Source organism: Peromyscus leucopus, chromosome 16_21, assembly GCF_004664715.2.
Source record: "Peromyscus leucopus breed LL Stock chromosome 16_21, UCI_PerLeu_2.1, whole genome shotgun sequence".
Lineage (NCBI taxonomy): Eukaryota > Metazoa > Chordata > Mammalia > Rodentia > Cricetidae > Peromyscus > Peromyscus leucopus.
In genome coordinates this window covers 57,769,822-57,789,388 of record NC_051084.1, presented here as the reverse complement: position 1 = coordinate 57,789,388, position 19,567 = coordinate 57,769,822, and the positions used below count along the sequence as shown (strand labels likewise).

Here is a 19,567-nt window from a genome sequence, read left to right as displayed (position 1 = left end):
TGCAGTCATCACTCCTACTCAAAGGCTTTTAGCACCGTGTGAACACCAATCCAGGTCAAGTACAGGCCACTTTATAAGTAGTTTTCTTGAGAGCCACAGGCAGGTTAAGTGATGACATTTTTTTTCTGGGAATGATGCTTTAAAACAGCTTCATCCCACTTCTGTGTGCTGTTACCTCGAGATTGCTGCCCTGTGTGCTGTGTTAGCTCCAGACTGCTGCCCTGTGTCTGTGTACTCAATGTCTGTTCTGTTGACCTCCAGACTGCTGTGTGCTGTGTGACCTCTAGACTGATGCTCTGTGTGCAGTGTGACCTCCAGACTGCTGCCCTCTGTGCTGTGTGACCTCCAGACTGCTGCTCTGTGCTGTGTGACCTCTAGACTGTCTTGTGCATGTGACTCAGACTGCTGCCTGTGTGCTGTGTACTGCTGGCGTGCTGACTGCTGTGCTGTGTGACTCAGATGATGCCTGTGTGCATGTGACTGTGCTGTGTGCTGTGTGACCTCTAGACTGCTGCTCTGTGTGCAGTGTGACCTCCAGACTGCTGGCTCCTCTGGCTGTTTTCAGGATGACCATAGCATTAGAGTGGGAGGTTTCGAGCCGTGACAAGTACAAGTTTGCTGTGCCCTGCCCAGGTTCAGCCACATTATCATGAATTCACAGCCACAGATTGCTCTCTGCTTTCGGTTAATGTCCGTAGTGTGGAAAACGTTGATTCCGACCCTTCGTGCTAGCTCCTTTTCTGCTTTTATGGAGAATAAATGCTTCACAGGTTCTTGGTCCATGACTTTTGCTAGCGCCACCTCTACAGCTTCATTTTCTTTTTCTTTTCTTTTTCTTTCTTTTTTTTTTTTAATTTTCGAGACAGGGTTTCTCTGTGTAGCTTTGCGCCTTTCCTGGATCTCGCTCTGTAGACCAGGCTGGCCTCAAGCTCACAAAGATCTGCCTGCCTCTGCCTCCCGAGTGCTGGGATTAAAGGCGTGCGCCACCACCGCCACCGCCACCGCCACCACCACCACCCCGGCTAACAGCTTCATTTTCCCTTAGAAATTGGCATCTTGGCTAAAACATAATCTATGGCTTCTAGGTCAACTCGATATTCTCATCACTGGGGAGATATTTAATTGCTAATTTAACTTCTTATATACATGCAGGTTGGAGGATCATAAAGAATTTAGATTCTTTGTTTATTCTGTGATCTTAAATAGCTAATTAAATAGTCTAACTCATATTTAGACTGGTAAGACAGCAAAGGATTTTTGTATTTAACGTTTTTGCCAAAATGTCACAAAAGAGAATCTTTGTATCTTCAAGGTCTGCAATTTCTGTGTCATATTCCAGTACCTCTAATTGGAAGCTGGCAGCTATAAAAGCCATTTCTTGTTAACAGTTAGGCAGAGTTGATGCTCTGGCCCTCCCCCTTACATAGGCCGCAAGTACTTGTGTCTGAATCAAGTACTAAGAAAGATCTAACTTCTTTTTGCCCTTTATAGTCAACAGTTGGTAGCACAAAGGAACTATTTCAGGGTTCCTTGTCAATAAAACCCTTTTTCAATAATGAGTTCCCAGTGAAGTCCTGACATCTAAGAGAAGTCCATGTAGTGTTATTGTCCTTCCTACTCATTAAGACCCAAGGACAATGTTCGAACTGGAGAATTCACAAAAGGCAAGCTTGAACCTCTTTCTCAAGTTACTCTCTCATAAGCTCATCTTGATATGGTGGATAGAATAATATGAACCTCTTTTTTATAAGCTCGTCTTGATATGGCGAATAGAATAATATGAACCTCTTTCTCAACTTACTCTCTCATAAACTCGTCTTGATATGGCAGATAGAATAATATGAACCTCTTTCTCATAAGCTCGTCTTGATATGTGGATAGATTAATATGAACCTCTTTCTCTTAAGCTCGTCTTGATATGGCGGATAGAATAATATGTTAGTGTTTACTTCTTTGATCCCCTCAGCATTCCGAAACACACTTCAATGTTGTGTGAAAGAAATGAAACTTGACGTTTATCTCTTCCTATCAGTTCCAAAGGAAAAGCCCAGCAGATCGGGCCTGTACTTAAAAGGAGTCTTCTTTCCTGGGGTCTCCCAGTTCTTTACCTTGGCTCAGGTGGGACTCAACCTTGAACAAAACTAGCAAAAAAAAAAAAAAAAAGCACTCAAGCTTTTGCTGCTATAGAATCTCTGTCTTTTCCATTCTGAAACAGTTATTTAGAAACTCACTTCCAATATTTTGTTTCCCTTTTTATGTCCGTTCCTAACACAGAATTCATATTGTAGGGGATGAGAGTTAAAATATGTGGTGTATTTGCCAGAGAAACCTAAGACAGCTTCTCCAGCTGGTGCTATTCCTGAAGAATTTAACTTACATAGACCTCTCTGGCTTTCCTTTCAATCTGTTTAACACTCTGTGTGGGTGTGGGGGGGGGGGGTGCGCGTGCGTGCGTGCTGCGTGCGTGTGTGTGTGTGTGTGTGTGTGTGTGTGTGTGTGTGTGTGTGTGTGTGTACAAATTTCTAAATGGTCTTATGAAATAAAAAACACGAAGCCAAATATAGGAATGAAAGCCTTAGATCAGGGAAATAGTGAGAGCCACCAGCTAGCCTTATCTCACCAGCTCTGCAGTTTCCAAATGCAACGACTTCCTGTCTACCCAAGCTTTTATTGCCTTGCTGCTCTGCCCTCTCATTGGCTCTTAGCCCATCTACCTCACTTCCTCTTCCTACACAGCTCTGTCACTTTCTGTCTGTCTACACAGATCTCCAGATCTCTATGGTTGGTACTGGGATTAAAGGTGTGTGTCACCATGCTTGGCTTTGTTTCCTAGTATGGCCTTGAACACACAGAGAGACCCTGCCTGCTAAGTGACAGGATCAAGGGCGTGTGCTACCACTGCCTGACTTTTGTGTTAACTTAAAATGGCTTGCTATTTCCTCTGATCTCCAGGCAAACTTTATTTATTAACATACAAATAAAATATCACCACATTTCAGCACAAATAAAATACCACTGTGTGTGTGTGTGTGTGTGTGTGTGTGTGTGTGCACGTGCCTGTGCATGAGTGTATGTGCATGCACATATATGTGAGTGAAGTTACCTTTCTCTTTAATGTACTTTTCAGTAATAGAACAAAATGTTCTTGATCACACCAAAGTTTTCTTTGTTTGTTAGTCAAGACTTTTTAAATGTTTAGCCTCTTTGCATACACATTATTGACCAAATAGTCTTATGATGAGAATTTTGGTACAGATGCTGGGATTATGTACTAAATTAAATTGTACCTTGCATTAGATCATTGCTGTGTGGTAGACACTTATGTCAGCTTAATGATTTTATGCTTTCAATATCAATGTTTCGAACTGTATTGTAATAAATGTATTTTTCATTTTAGATCATTTGGGGAATATTTTTCATCTTAGTTGCATTGCTGTTTGTAATTTCTCTCTTCCTGTCAAAGTAAGTACAATAGACATATTTTCTAAAGCACTTACACAAATTCTTTGATGGCATCCATTTTGGGGCTGAATTCCATTAGTGGAGCCTGTTCTACCTGAAGTGTTGTACAGCATTAACCCAAAGAGTCTCTAAAAGGTCTTGTAATAGACAGTATTTCCTTTTACTACTGACGGCTTCTCTGGGACAGTCAAGCAAAGTTGAGTTTGTTTTCTGTGGCCCAACAGAGGTGGCATGCTTACGTTATCATGTTGTTCTTTCTGGCTGGGCTAGTGATGCCATAATGTAAACTCCTTCTTCACCACGTTTTGTTTTAGTTTAGATAAAGCTCTTCATTCAGCTGGGATCGATTCTGGTTTCATCATCTTTGGAACTAACCTGAGTAATCCATTGAACATGCTTTTGCCTTTGTTACAAACAGTAAGTAACATGTCAGTCATTTTTCACTCCAGCAACACACTGCGTCATTCTGTCCCATTAAAGTCATTATTATACAAAAGTCAGACATGTGCTGGAGCTCTGCGCTAATTTTTTATTTGCAGATGCTTCCTAAATTGACATTGGTTTATAGAAAATTATATCTGTGTATTGGCCAACTTTTGATATGGGATGCTTAGTATTACCAAAGATGAACCAAACAGTATTTGGTTTTTAATTTTCAATTAAGTACTTTATTTCACATATAAAAATACAACGTAATTGATTTTAGAACTTTTCCCTTAGGATGTTGTTACTAGTAACATAATAGTAGTTGGGATTTTATGAAAATATTTTACTTTTTATGATATTCTCATATTAGCCTAATCTGAAAGGGGATTAATAATTGTAATTATCTAGTATAAATAATTGTTTCCAGCTATTTTGTTTTAACTTCTAGAGCTTTCCTAGCTTGGATATTAAACTTAATTTTCTTTTTTTTTCCAGGTGTTCCCTCTTGATTATATTCTTATAACAATTATTATTATGTACTTTATTTTTACTTCGATGGCAGGAATTCGAAATATTGGCATATGGTTCTTTTGGATTAGAGTAAGTATATCTTCTGGCTTTTATATATTTATATATTACTTTGCACATTATTTCCATTGTGGCAATCTATCCTCTTTGTTAGTTTGTATGTTATTTGAGAAAAAGTCTTTGTAGCCCAGATTGGCCGCAAGTTGGTGATTTTCCTGCCTTTACCATCTTTGTGCTAGGATGATAGTATGCACAGCCACAGCCCACTCTCATATTTAGAATATATTATGTATAGATATAGTATGTACTGCCATAGCCCACTCTCATATTTAGACTATGTTATGATCTTAAAAGTGATAGAAATACAAACATTATGTTTCATGTTAACAGAAAAGTGCTTTCTTAGAGTAGGAGGTGGTTTTGTGCACACACACACACACACACACACACACACACGCACATGCACATGTGTGCTTCATACACACTCAGATATTTAGCAATGTTTGGAAACATTTTTTAGTTATGGTTACTAGGGACTACTGTGGAAATCTAAGGGACAGGTATCAGTGATGCTGCTAATTACACATTATCTGCTGAGGTTGAGAAATCTCTGTCTAGAAGGCATGTTGTTTGTCTTAGCGTTTGATTGCATGGACATACAAATGAATACAGTGGATACACTGACCTTCAACACTTTCCTTCCCTGTTAGATGTCAGCAATTGCTACTGTCCGCCCTCTGTCTTCATGGCTTCCCCAACCAAATAGACAAAATAGGACTGACTTTTTTCCTTTCATTATTCCTTGAACAACCTAACTATTGACACCACACTTAGGTTAGTTATAAGTAACTTAGGCATGATTTAGAGTATACAGGAGAGTCTGCATAGGCTATATGTAAATTCTACACCCTTTCACACAAGGTAGATGGAGTTGAGTATATGCAGATTTTAGTGTCATACCAAAGACAACTGTGAATATTGCTTATTTTCTTATATTCATCCTGAGATAATTATTATGAATTGTAAATTGATGCTGAATCTGATAGACATTACTTCTAGATATGAATAAAAGAAAACCTAGTAAATATGCATTTGAACTGAAAGAAACTTCTTCTATGGGGGAAAGGCTTTAGTGGTTTAAGTATGAGATCCAATAGTGCTGTGGTCCTTTCTGTTTCTTATTTGGAATATTCTCTTATGTGACCACTCCTGGGCACAAGGGATCTGGGAAATGCACCTTTCTAAGCAACTGTGTCGTCATCTCAGCCAGAACAGAAATCCTGTTCGCCTGTAACATGCTGTTATCTGGTAAAATAGCAGCAAGATGACACTTCAATTACTAGAATAAAGTGGGGCTCACCTTTAAAATGCAAAAGTCATATAATTCCTTAAATTACAGTTAACACTTTAATTCCCCTTAGCACAGATAAAAATATCATATCTGTAATCAGATTATCATAAATTATCATAAGATGATTTTTAAAACAGACTATAGTATGAGAGTATCATGACTATTATATAAAAATTAGTAAGCCAGGCCGTGGTAGCGCACGCCTTTAATCCCAGCACTTGGGAGGCAGAGCCAGGTGAATCTCTGTGAGTTTGAGGCCAGCCTGGGCTACCAAGTGAGTTCCAGGAAAAGCACAAAGCTACACAGAGAAACCCTGTCTCAAAAAACCAAAAAAAAAAAAAAAAAAATTAGAATTTATAAGCACATAACATCTGTTCTTTTTTGTCACATCTGTTCTTATGCGCTAATATTATGTAACACCAGAACTATAAAACCTTAAACATGTTTCTAATACTTATGTTTAAATTCATGCTCTGAACTCGTAGATACAACATGAGGTAGTTCAAGCTCTTACTTCTATAAACAAGCTGGAAGGGACTGTGGAAGAAGCTCAGAAACCCTGCCTGGAAGCCAGTTGATATATAAATAAGCTCGTGATCACTAATGAACCATGTTTATTTTATTATTTTCTGAAATATCTTAGTAAGATCCTTGGGACGTAGGTTCTCTGACATTATTGTCAAGTACGCATAAGGTTAACACTAAAAGTTTTCTTGGAAAAATGGTCTTTTTTGTTCTTTTGTTCTTAAGTTACTAGTGTTTACTTCATAATAATGGAATTGTATCAGTATGTCCACATAATATAATAGCCTGACTTCAAGCTTCAAAATAACCTTGGTGAAACTTGTCGCTGTTTGTTTTTTATTTTCCCCAGTTATATAAGATCAGAAGAGGACGAACCAGGCCTCAGGCACTCTTATTTCTGTGCATGATACTTCTGCTAATTGTCCTTCATACTAGCTACATGATCTATAGTCTTGCTCCTCAATACGTTATGTATGGAAGCCAAAATTACTTAATAGAGGTAAGTGCGGTATTTTAAATTCTATTATTTCTATATTTTAGAAACACTGATGAAAACTAAAAGAAATAAAAATAAATTTAAGAAAACAAATTTAGAGACATTTAAAAGCAAATTCTATTTATTATTAAATTTATTATTGACAAAACTGGTTTTTCAATATTTGTGAACATATTTATGTTTGTTTCATACTTTTTAAAATAACATAATTTCATTATAAAGATACATTAAATGGATCCTATAACACAAAGCTATTGTGCTTTTCTTCATCACTTTATTAACTAATACTCCTAATGCTTCTACAAAAATAGTGCTTTTAAGTGATTCTAATAACATGTTTCCAAAAGTTCTAGAGAGTATATCGTATTTGTGCATTGCTACTGTAACTCAATGAGAGAGGTTTCCTGAATATTTTATCTGTGAATAATTGAGCTTCATTTAAACACCATGGGTTCCTTGGTGCTATTTTTCTGTTTTCTTGATATGGTTGACTAATAAAAACCAACAATGTTTTTTAGGTTTAATTGAATGTAGCAAGTTTGGATTTTTGACAATTTAAAATATTTTGCCATATTGGATTCAACATTTGTCTAGTATATTATTTACTTTTCTGTTGCTGTGATAAAAACACCATGACCAAGGCAGTGTATAGAAGGGAGTTTATTTTAGCTTATGGTTCCAAAGGGTTAGTGTATAATGGCAAGGAGTGGGCAGCAGCAGGCATTGGGGCTGGAGCAGGATGCTGAGAGCTCGCGGTTTAATTACGAGCACAAAGCAGAGAGAGTAGCTGGAAGCTTTTTTCCTCTCAAATCCCTCCTCCTCCCACCCCCCAGTGATGTACTTCCTCAGGCAAGGCCACACCTCTTAAACTGCCCCATATGGAGCACCAGCCAAGGACCAAGTGTTCTAATACTCAGGACTGGGGGAAGTGGACTTTCTCATTCAAAACACCAGGTTTAGTTTAATCTCCTAAAGGCGTCTTGCAGTGCTTCCTAGCAGTGTACCTTGTATCCATGTGTTGCCCATTGCTTCAATGGGGTCTTCATTATCCATCTGTCCTCTGGATCTCTTTTCTCTTGTACTGCCTCCATTTTCTTGTTTATTTTTACATGAAATAAATAAATAAATGCACATCACTTCTTGCATCAACAATATCTCTAGTTTTGCAAAGTATTAAAAAGAAGATACTTCAAAGGAATATGAGTTGATTAATAATGTAGATGGAGCACTTAAGTCCGATCGTGTGGTACATGAGTCTGGGAACACCAGGCTAGATCACAAGGTCACATGCACTGCCTCTGCTATTCTCCTTGTCGCTTACCTGCTTTACCAGCTGATACTCAGCATGTTCTTGTGGAAATGAATATTATTCCTTTGTATTGAGAAAAGGTATTTTTCCCTATTTCCTTTTTCTTTCCTTCCTTTCCACTTTGCTTCTCACCATCCACTTTTCTCCCCACCCCTCATTTTTCTGCTTCTTTTTGTGTAGTAGGGAAGGATGCTTTTTGAATAGGGCTCTTTTTTTCACAATCGTTCTGCATTGGACTCCCAACTGCTGCAATTTCAAATGGAATCCGCGGTCCAGGCTTTTGCCTTTTTCTTTTTTGATATCTTGCTACTTCTGAAAAGAGTCCTATTGTTTAATATAAAGACCTAAATTAGTGTTGCAAAAGCACTTTAATATTGAATTTATCTTAACTTCTTGTCTTATAATTTATATTAAAGTAATATTTTAGAATATTAGATGCCATTAGTAGGAAGAATATGAAAGTTTGTAATATGATTAATCCAAATACATTCATGACTACAATATTTTTATTTTAATCGTATTTTCATCTTTCAGAGCAATATAACTTCTGATGTCCATAAAGGCAATTCAACCCTTTCTGTGCCAAAAAGATGTGATGCAGATGCCCCTGAAGGTAAAGCAGTTATTGTCAAACTGTCTTAGGATTTTTAATTTGTAAGAACTTCGTTAGGTAGCTGACCTGACCAGAAGGTGTGGTTAACTCTACCTAGTGGAGAGTGGCAGAATGATAGCCAGAGGGACGTTTTTTGGACTAGAGATACTGAAGCAGCATTTCAAGGTCAAGCTGTCCCCTGCCAAAGAACAAAGTATGCAGACAATGATTGGGAAGTTACACAGTTGTGTGCTCAAGAGTTTAAAGCATTGTCACTCTTAACATTTCATTTTTTGTTCATGGAGATGAGTGTTGGATTGATGACTGAAGGAAATTGCAGAATTAGGAATGCGATCCTAAAAGGTCTGTGAAAGTGACAAAGAGAAAGTTTTAAGTAAGGACATAGAAGTTATTTCATAATTTATTTTTCTAAAAGTTGAATCTGATAGTTACATAGAAAAGGGATTTGAGATCAGAGAATGGAAGTAAATTAGGGAAGGAAGAATTCTAGAGTGACCCAAGACAGATGGGAAAACTTGAGTAAACTGTAAAGTGGGAGATGAAAGACATTGGTACAATTAGAAAGAGAGTAAGGGGTGTTGAGGGGCCTGGAGGATCTTAAGGGACATTCAGAGAGCTCATGACATTTGGACATGTGTGCTAAGAACTGAAGAGAGGGGCTGACAGTGGAATGAAGACTGGAACTCAGAACATCATTTTCCTCAGGAGAGCAGAAAAAGAGAACACAGAGGAATGAAAAGCAGGAAATTTTAACGATGCTCAAAAACTAGCTGAGTAAAGGAGTATGAAGTAAGGAAGGTGTTTACCTAAGTCATTTCTGAAATTCACGGCAGAGACTGGAAGAGACATAGATTAAAAACTAGAAAAGGCATGCATGCAGAAAGAAGGGTTTTGTTGTCTAGATTACAAGAGGCTTTAGGAGTTAATAGGATAGAATTTATAAAAAAAGAGGTTGAAGAAAAATGTTAGAAAGGATGAATGATGGTCCTGTGTCACCCAGTTCTGGAGGATATGGCACTAAAGACATTCAAGACAGAACACAAGACAGAATGTGACTACCACTTTTTCTAGATTACAGAGCTGGATAAGTAACTACTGTGATCTGAGGGTTAGCAGGAAGTACCATTAATATCTCATTATCTCAGTTTTCCATTAAGTGTAAGTTCAGACTGTCCACCAGGATTTATTGGACCATGAAGTAAACAATGAAAGAACATGGCAATAGTTTCTGATAGTTCATGACAGAGACCAGAAGAATTTGTTTAAACATAAGCTAATGATGGAGATAAGTATGTATAGGGAAAGAGAAGAAATTATCAGTCTGTGCTTTTCTTGAATCAGTCGACAGAGCTGATGTCATTGACTTCAAACAGTAATTGGGTGGATTGGGAGCATGTGACCTAGAGGCTCGAATTTAAGATGGAAAATAAGGTACAAGTTCAGGTTTGGAGAATACCATGTTCCCAAATGTTAACATTAGAAATCCCTACACACAAAATCTTACGCTGCTGTCACATTCAATTATTTGGAGCTTTCTTGAAGTAAATTCATTGTCTCGTTTGGATGTTAGAGTAGCTGAACATGTAATCATCTCCGTAAAGCAGACCTCATTTTTGTGTGTTCATTTTGTTTAGTGTATTTGCTCACATAGCAGAGCAGAGCCTTAAAAGAAATCAGATAATCTGTAGGGTTGTACACTCAAACACTAAGGTATAAATTGATATGCCATCCCAACTAGATGAATTATTAAATAGCCAAGTAGACAGAATTTTAAAACATGATAATATACATAGGAGATATAAAAGGAAAAATGGGAAATACTTGCATGACTAATACTAATGTTAAAAGAAGTTAGTAGAATAGTTGTGCATTGAATCTTACTGTAGAAAGATGGATCACTATGTTTTATAGTAAATAAGCCTATCATCCAAGGATGGTTCAAAAATCCAGGTTGTATAGATAAAATTTGCCAAGCCATTTTCTCTGCCAGCAGATACAAGGTGACCTGTAGCCCTGAAACCATTTAGCTAAGCTACCACATAGATTAGGATTAGAGAATTTATCCGTACTCATACATTTTTTGCATGGAAATCATAAAAATGGGAAGAAAGCCAAAAAGAGCCACACAAATTATAAACAGTTCTAGAAGTATTAGCCATAATATTTTGAAGAAAACATCTAGAAATGCTACCTGAACAATCGCTTCCTCCTTGTGGCAGATGCAGACTGGATTCTGAGAGAGAAGGCCAGAAGAGCTGGGCAGATAGGGTGAGCGTTAAGCTTTAATCTGAGGAGCCAGATTCCAAGTCTTGTTTTTGCCTCTACATTTAATATGTTTTTCTGTTTCATTTAAGAGAGGGGAAATCCAACAGTATTACATCATTTGTCCTTTAAATTTTAAAAATAAAGTTTTGTTACTTCTTTCTAAATAAAATGGAAACTTATTCCAACCAAAGATATAATAGAAGTCACATACAATATAAAGAGACTGACAGAAACAGACAGGTAACCTAGGTCATTAGACAGACATAGGTTGGAAAATAAGAGAGGAAACAGAAGACTAGCATTTTAGTACCCAAGAAAATGCCCTGTTCAGTGGTTAGTGGTGTAGATGCTTGAAGCAAACTTCTTAGTGATGAGAAAGCCTTGAGCCTTTGAGAATGCAGTTCTCATAGAATATACTAAGCTATGGTACTAGAGAATAAAGGAAAGAAATTGTAAAATGAAGGAAATTCCCTATCATAATGTAGCTTTGAAGTACTCTTAATAATTGTATGGAAATCTAATTTTTAATCCAGATGTATACTAAAAGACATTTCGGAGCCTACTATTTAACCAATTCTTATTGAGGAGTTTTGTTTGTTTGTTTTTCAAAAATGAATATAGTCTTAATTCTCTATGTGTATTAGTGTTCACTGTCAACTTGACACAGTCTGGAAACACCAGAAAAGACGGTGCTAATGAGAGGTTCCAGGAAAGTGAGTATAGAGAGAGACTTGCACAGACTTCATGTTGGCATTGTCGACACATAATAGAGGGGCTAACTGGAGGGAAGGAATAAAACAAGCTCAAAATTCCAGCAGGCAACAAGCTAAAACTGAATAAATAAATCCCTAACAGATTTACAAATGACCCTAATCAAATATTTAGAGATAAGTATAACAGGAGTGACTGAAATTAAACCCAGTATAGAAATCTTAAGATTAAAGCAACATTGAGTGAGTTGTAAAGAAGAAGAAAATAATAGCTATACCTCAGAAGAAATGGACAAAATCTCCATCAGGCAATCACAATCAGCATCGCTGAGGGCAAAGGAGCTGTGTGCACCTCATGAAATGACAGCCTCCCAACACTGGAGAACATGACTCAGTGGATTAATATCAGACAAAGCCAGACTGAAGAGCAAACTACAGTAATTAGCCTGGTGCTTCAAAATGCCAGTGTCGTAAAAGGTAACGGGAGAAATTGGTACAAAAGTAAGAACATATTAGCAGGGCAGTGGTGGCGCACGCCTTTAATCCCAGCACTCAGGAGGCAGAGGCAGGCGGATCTCTGTGAGTTCAAGGCCAGCGTGGTTTACAGAGTGAGTTCCAGGAAAGGCTCAAAGCTACACAGAGAAACCCTGTCTGGAAAACAAAACAAACAAACAAATAAACAAAACAAAAAGTAAGAACATTAAAGAGATATGCTCAAATGTGGTCCATGGTCCTGAATTGTACCCTCTAGTGGAGACGAAAGTCCTAAAGGAGATTCCTGAGATAAGGGACAGGTGGAAAATACACAAAATAAAACATGTCCTATCAATGGTAAATTTCTAGGCTTTTGTACCTGTACTATAGTTACATAGACAATATCCTGCTTTAAAAATGCTGACATGTCGCTGGGTGTAGTAGTGCACGCCTTTAATCCCAGAATGTTGGTGGTGGGGGCAGAGGGTGGCTTTAAATTTTTGTTTTGTTTTGAGATTGTTTTATTTTGATACAGGGTCTTGCTATATAGCCCAGGCTGGCCTTAGATTCTCTATGTGGCCCAGGCTAGCCTCAAACTCACAGTCATCCTGCTTCAGCCTCTAGAATAGTGAGGCTGTAAGAGTAACCACTGTTAGCTTGAGTCTTAATTAGAACATATTTAATTAGAACATATTTGCTGAAAGTTTTGCATTGTTTTTGATAGTATGTAAAATATTCTTATTAACAACCTGTTTGCATTTACTGAAGTTATTACTGAGTCTGGTCAACTTGTGGTTTGGGGGGGTCTTCCTTTATAGATAGAGAATTATTATTATTATAGTGACTTATTAGTATACTTCATAATATAATGTAACTTATTATTACAACTAAATATATAACTTAATAGCTTCTAAAAGCCACAGTTGGGTACTGTGTATTAGCTCATTAGGTTTTCATCATGACCAGAAGTATTTGTGAAGTTTTAATATGATATATATGTTAGAATATTGTCTTATAGATATGGAAGAAAGCTATTAGCCTGTTTTCTACATGTGATCAGCTCTAATGTTAGAATATTGTCTTATAGATATGGAAGAAAGCTATTAGCCTGTCATGTTAGGATGACTGTGAGTTTGAGGCTAGCCTGGGCCACATAGAGAATCTAAGGCCAGCCTGGGCTATATAGGAAGACCCTGTCTCAAAACAAAACAATCTCAAAACAAAACAAAAATTTAAAGCCACCTTCTGCCCCCACCACCAAATCAGCAACAACATAACCAAATTTAAATGTGTGTATCATCCCTGGTACATTTGTGTCTGTTATCATCTAGAGGATCTCCAAGTGGTGAGAATGTGCCTGGCTTCTTTCTGCTTTTCTGATCTCTTGGTTTTAACCCCAAACTCAGCTCCTCATACCCGAACAGCATGCGCTGTACCCACTGCACCGTCTCTCCATCCTTAAATTGATTTGAAGGTCAAAGAAAGTTAAATTGTTTTACTGTCTTTTCCTCCGAAAACTTAGAGAGTTAGAGATGTGCAAGATGTCTGATTCAGGTGAGCAGCTGGTCACTGGCAGATGGTAAACAAGGATCTCCCTCCCTTTGTTCAATGAGGAATCATCCCTTGGGATGAAATATGAGCAAGGAGCTAATTGACAAGCATTATTCTCTGAGTACATGCCACTCTGTGTACTAAACTAAACATAGCAGATAATAAATGTATGCTTGTGTATGGATTTTTAGCAAACTTCATTTTTGTTTTGTTTTGTTTTGTTTAGCAACAAAGCCGAGCACTGACCTTAATTTTAGAAAGCTTGCATCAAAGGCATACCTTTAAAAGTGGAGAGCACGTAAACAATGTGATTGGGAAAATATTGAAGCTCCAGCTTTGGTGGTGGGCCAAGTAATCCGGTCTAAGCTAGTTTCAAATGTCACTGAGTGGATTATTAGGGCTCTGGGGAAGAATGATTTGATTTCACTTGCACTGGCTTCTGCCGGCTCAGCTGCTGTCCTGTAATCCCTCTCTTGGCCCTGAGATTTCTAATTCAGTCAGGTTTCAACTCCCTAAGTGTCCTGTAGCGTGGAAATGAATAGAACTTCTTCTTTGTTAGTCTGCCATTCATGTTGAGACTTTTGAGTGACATTTTCTAGATAGTTTTATACTGTATGTAAGGCTCATGTAACACTTAGCCAGAGGAGACCCTGTCCTTGCTTTTAAATAATTTTACTTTAGCTGTGTTTCTCATTACAGTGATGAAGGCTGTGTAGGGGGAAGGGTCTGTTTGGGCTTAGATCTAAGAAGAGTTGCCTTCCATCGTGGTGGTGAAGTGTGCGGGCTGGTCACTCTTTTGTCAAGTGTGCAGGCTGGTCACTTTTGTCAGGTGTGCGGGCTGGTCACTTTTGTCAAGTGTGCGGGCTGGTCACTTTTGTCAGGTGTGCGGGCTGGTCACTTTTGTCAAGTGTGCAGGCTGGTCACTCTTTTGTCAAGTGTGCGGGCTGGTCACTCTTTTGTCAGGTGTGCAGCAGGCTGGTCACTCTTTTATCAAGTGTGCGGGCTGGTCACTTTTGTCAAGTGTGCGGGCTGGTCACTCTTTTGTCAGGTGTGCAGGCTGGTCACTCTTTTATCAAGTGTGCGGGCTGGGCTGGTCACTTTTGTCAGGTGTGCGGGCTGGTCACTTTTGTCAGGTGTGCAGGGCTGGTCACTTTTGTCAGGTGTGCAGGCTGGTCACTTTTTGTCAGGTGGTGTCATGTCAGGCTGGTCACTTTTGTCAGGTGTGCAGGCTGGTCACTTTTGTCCGCAGTCAGGAAACAGATAAAGGCGGTGCTCATCTGGCTCCCACCTGTTTTCCTTCTTCAGTCTCGGACCAGCCCAGGGGAAGGTGATGCCCACCTTCAGTTAGCCCTCTCCTTCCTTCTCCCTGGAAACAAACTCACAGATACATCCAGAGATTGTCTCCTGGAAGATCCCAAATCCGGTCTAGTTGACCATGAAGAACAATCATTTCAGTTTTAAACAAATTTTCCTAAGTTCCAGCCCATAGCTCGCTTCATTTATACACATTCTACTTGACTAATTTAAAGGGATTTTTACTCTTAAGTGGTACTTCTTGTTGCTGAAGTGTTCACCTTTGAATTTAGCTTAGCCCGTTCTGTTTCAACTCTACGTAGAGCAAAAGCCATGAACATGTGCAAACTAGAGATGCTGCTACTCAAGCCAGAGGAATTATTCTTCACCAAGGGTGTGAGAATAGCTAGTTACCTCACAGCCATTTTGCAGCTCCTAGAATTGTCGTCATGTTATTTCATGATATATTTCATGATATATCATGGATTTCTTATATTTAACCAAAAAAAAAAAAAAAAAAGGAAGAATACTAGCTGTCACTTAGTGCAGGATTTTTGATATACCTCATTTAATCTGTGTAGTGATCCTGGGAAGAGCGCATGATAGCCATTGGAATAACTATATAATTGAAGAGAGTAAAATGTTGTAGGAGCAGAGTGAATGATGAAGTAATTTCGTATTTAGTGTCTCCTCTGGTGCACTGACCCCCAGCACCCAGTTTAAAACCGTGGTCTTGAGTGCTGCAGGTAGGAGGGCAAAGAAGTGTGAAGAGCCAGCTGTGGTGCACATCTGTAATCCCAGCGTCCAGGAGTCCGAGGTGGGAGAATCCTGAGATCAGCCGAACCTGTCTAAAACTAAGCAAACATGGTTCTCACAAAAGGCGAAGGAATATACGGGATCGTGGGGAGGCAGTAGATGGGAATTTCACTGGAAACCCTCCTGGGCAGATGCAGGACATTGTGTCCCTGCTGACTGCGTATTTCCCTGTCAGAAGATTGGTACTGGGCAATTCACAAATGCATGTTGAGATACAGTGGAAAGGGTCAGAGTAAATGAGATTTGGGTTATTTAAATATTTGCATAACGTATCTCTAGGACAGGTCTTGTGTTCTCGTACAATATAACCTAATTTCTACTTTTTCAGAAAACTGTGTGTCAGCCGTAAAATTTAGAAAAGTCTTTTAAACCCTGTAAATAATATTAAATGGACAGTAGAACTCCCTGCTTAATTTTGTTTCAAGAAAAGAGTGGCATTTAGCATTATTAAAGCTGAGAAGACAGTTCATAAAATACAAATTAAAGGTCTGTTTTCTTAATCAGCATGATTACATGATAATAACTCCCAATTGCATATAGGATGTTTGGCCCTTGCCCATTTCAGATAGAAGTATGTAGAAGTCATACTGTCTCTCTTGATGGATGGAGAAGAAGGTGCTTTGTAAGGCTGTTTTGTTCTGGAGAATAAAGGCCCCCTGAAGTGAGGGAGGTTGTTAAACCCTGTGAGCAGCAGCAAACCCGTGTCTCACACAGTTGTGTCCTGCTGCGCTGCCATGCCTTGCTGGGGAGCTGGAAATAGTTCCTCAGCCTTTCCTTAACGATGGATGCGTTTGTGTCTTGTAACTTCATGGCAATAATGAATATAATGTAGTGGGTAATGTGAATGTAACATCCACCATAGTAACCAGTCTGCTTTCACATTTTATTTGAAGGAGACATATAAATGAATTGTTTTTTATTGAGGCTATAATTCTAAATTCCAACAGGAGCCATCTCTGTAAACAGTGATAATGGTATTTCTTTAGGAGAACCAACTACTTTTTCAGGAGAGTGCTCTGAGGGGGATGGGGAACACAGGAAAATCCTCTCCAGTGTGAGCTGTCCTGAGAATGGGTTCCTTTAAAAAGTGCAATGTCCGCTAAGTATCTGATTACTCTCATTATTTTTCCTGATGAGAGAGCCTTTTTTCTTTTATATGTCTGGCACTGCAAGTTGTACTTATTTCTCTATTTCAAATAAATTGAACTGGCCAATAAAATGTCTATGTTTAGGATCAAACTTATAATATTTATTCATTTTTTGTATATCATAATGGCAGGCAGTTTAACCCTGGCTGTGATTGAGAGTAGGTGTGGGGGAAGACCCCAGCCTCTCTGGAACATTCACTGTCTATCCTTGTTTTAGCCGATAATTTTGGTTAACAGTACTTTAGATTCAGATGAATCATTGTAAAGGTTTACAGCTTTTACATAATCGTTTCTTTGCTTTTGTAGATCAATGTACTGTTACCCGCACATACTTATTCCTCCACAAGTTCTGGTTCTTCAGTGCTGCATACTATTTTGGTAACTGGGCCTTTCTTGGGGTAAGTATTGGTAGCCCAAGCATGACTAGGCCTTCCTTTACACAGTTACATGTATAAGCTTGTGTGTATCTAGTAGTCTGTTTGAATCTCAATACTGCCATTGAGAGGTTTTTCAAGGTGGAATTTGTATGTGTGTGAGGAATACCACATGTGTGCCGGGTAGCTGTGGAGCCCAGAAGAGGGTCAGATCTCCAGGAGCTGGCATTATGGGAGGTTGTGAGTTGCTGTATGTGGGTGCTGCAAACTGAACTCAGGCCCCTGGAAGAACAACTCTTAGCCTCTGAGCCGTCCCTCTGACTCCAGCTACTGGGTTTTCAGTGCGTTGCTTAGGTGGTCAGATTTTCGTAACACCACGTGTTTGAATTTCCAGGTATTCTTGATTGGATTAATTGTCTCCTGCTGTAAAGGGAAGAAGTCAGTCATTGAAGGAGTGGATGACGATTCGGACATGAGTGACGACGAGCCGTCTACCTACTCCGTGTGAACAGCCTTCTGCCCTAAGGGCTTCATGAAGCTGGCTGAACATGTGTTATGCATTTTCAAGTAACATTAGGATGAACTGTCTAGCTTTCATCAAAAATGAGAGCATGGCCATTAAAAAGAACTATATTTTTTATGTTTTCTGAAGTAACATTATTGTATCATAGATTAACACAAAATTGCTATAATAATACTATGTAAATACCATATTTCCAGGTTTGTGAGGGAATGTTTGTGGAAATTTTCCTTATTGTATAATAGTGTTAAATTTATTAAAATCCTGCAGAATTTACATCCCCTTTGTTGCTTTTTAAGAACATAAGAAGTTACTTGTCTTGTGCCTTAGGGTCTCTGGAATAATGTGAAACTTTGAAGTGTCTTCCTCTGATAGGCTGAACAGAGTGTCATAATATTGCTCGTGGATAAGCGCAGCTCTCATGGGCAGCTTGTTTTCAATATTGTCCATAAAATTATAGTCTAACTCAAGTAGAGTTCATGAAAAATTATTAAACTGCTTACGACCATGGTATTCTAAGATGTGTTAGAAGTTTAATTGTTCGGATCTTAATGCATTGAGAGAGTTGCTACCTCCACAGGAATATTTAGGGCACATTTATCAATGTAGATAGTACTTGTTTTATAGAAGACTTTGAAATTTGTATTATCGTAAATGGAAATATCAAGAATAATGAATGCAGAAAATTGAGTTTACCAAGAGTTTTAAGATATATGATATCATTCTCACCTATTTTTTCATTTGCTGTTTGGAAACTTATAAAAGAAAAAGAAAGAAATGTGACATAATGGAATATTCTGAATGTGTTCTGGGTGGTGAAAAATAAAATCTAACTTGCTAATGTCAATTAGAACTCATTGAACAGTATTTACCGTTCTGCTTGAATTAAAAGACCTTTATCTTCTGGAGAAGACGTAAGAATTAACCGATCAGCAGCTGAATCTTCTGTGCCTGAGTTTCGGTAGCACTTTGTTCTGATTCTCTGCTTCACCTGATGAGTTTCTAGAACCTTCACGTTGACCTTGGCTTCTGCTCCCTCACCTTGCTCACTAGATGCCAATCTCTTCTGCCCCTAAGTTTACAGTCTCAGGTGGACGGTCTCTTGGCCTCGATCTCATTACTTTTCCCCAAACTCTGGAGTTGTACTTATGGGTAATCTACATTACTGCTGTAATTGAGCTGGGTTGAACCCCATTACAGGCACACTAAGCCTCCCTTTGTTGGTTTTTATTTTGTTGGTTTGGTATTGGCAAATCAGGCTCCCTGTCAATCGGGCTCCCCGATTATCCCGCCCATCAGGACAGCCTTGTATACCAAGCTCACCATAAAGTCCTGCTGCTTTTTACTGCCTGACTTTCCTCTCCTTTGTCTGTTCTCACTGCCATTTACCATGCTATTATTGAGTAGTGTCCTTTCCAAATTCACACGTTGAAGTCCTCACCCCGGTGCCTTAGACTATGGCTGTTCAGAGGCCATTAGGCAGTTGAATGAATCCCTCCTAGAGACATCTGGAATGTGCAGGAAGCAGGGGTGGGGGGCAATATAAGAGCCATATAAGGACCAGAAGGAGGCAATAAGCTATAAGCTATAAGCTAAGGAAAGAGACCTCAGGAGAACCTTACTCTTTGACTTCTGGCTACCATATCTTAGAAAATACATTTTCATTTTACAAGCTATTGAGTCTGTGGTGCTTGTCCTCCAGCCGA

The 19,567-nt window shown here is 38.7% G+C and overlaps 1 protein-coding gene and 1 long non-coding RNA gene across 2 annotated transcripts in view; both read left to right on the top strand.

Moving 5' to 3' along the window:
- Positions 1-18,714, top strand: part of Lmbrd1 (LMBR1 domain containing 1) — an 88,450-nt gene extending 69,736 nt beyond the window's left edge. Inside the window, exons 10-16 of the mRNA XM_028867987.2 lie at positions 3,398-3,462; positions 3,777-3,879; positions 4,384-4,488; positions 6,642-6,791; positions 8,632-8,710; positions 17,274-17,365; positions 17,736-18,714. Coding sequence (XP_028723820.1) covers positions 3,398-3,462; positions 3,777-3,879; positions 4,384-4,488; positions 6,642-6,791; positions 8,632-8,710; positions 17,274-17,365; positions 17,736-17,849 — 708 coding nt within the window. The 3' untranslated portion in view covers positions 17,850-18,714. The remainder of the gene's footprint in view (positions 1-3,397; positions 3,463-3,776; positions 3,880-4,383; positions 4,489-6,641; positions 6,792-8,631; positions 8,711-17,273; positions 17,366-17,735) is intronic.
- LOC119086781 lies at positions 12,758-15,528 on the top strand. The gene is made up of 2 exons (XR_005090136.1): positions 12,758-14,843; positions 14,931-15,528. It is a non-coding gene; the product is annotated as an uncharacterized LOC119086781 (long non-coding RNA).
- Positions 18,715-19,567: the final 853 nt, after the last annotated feature.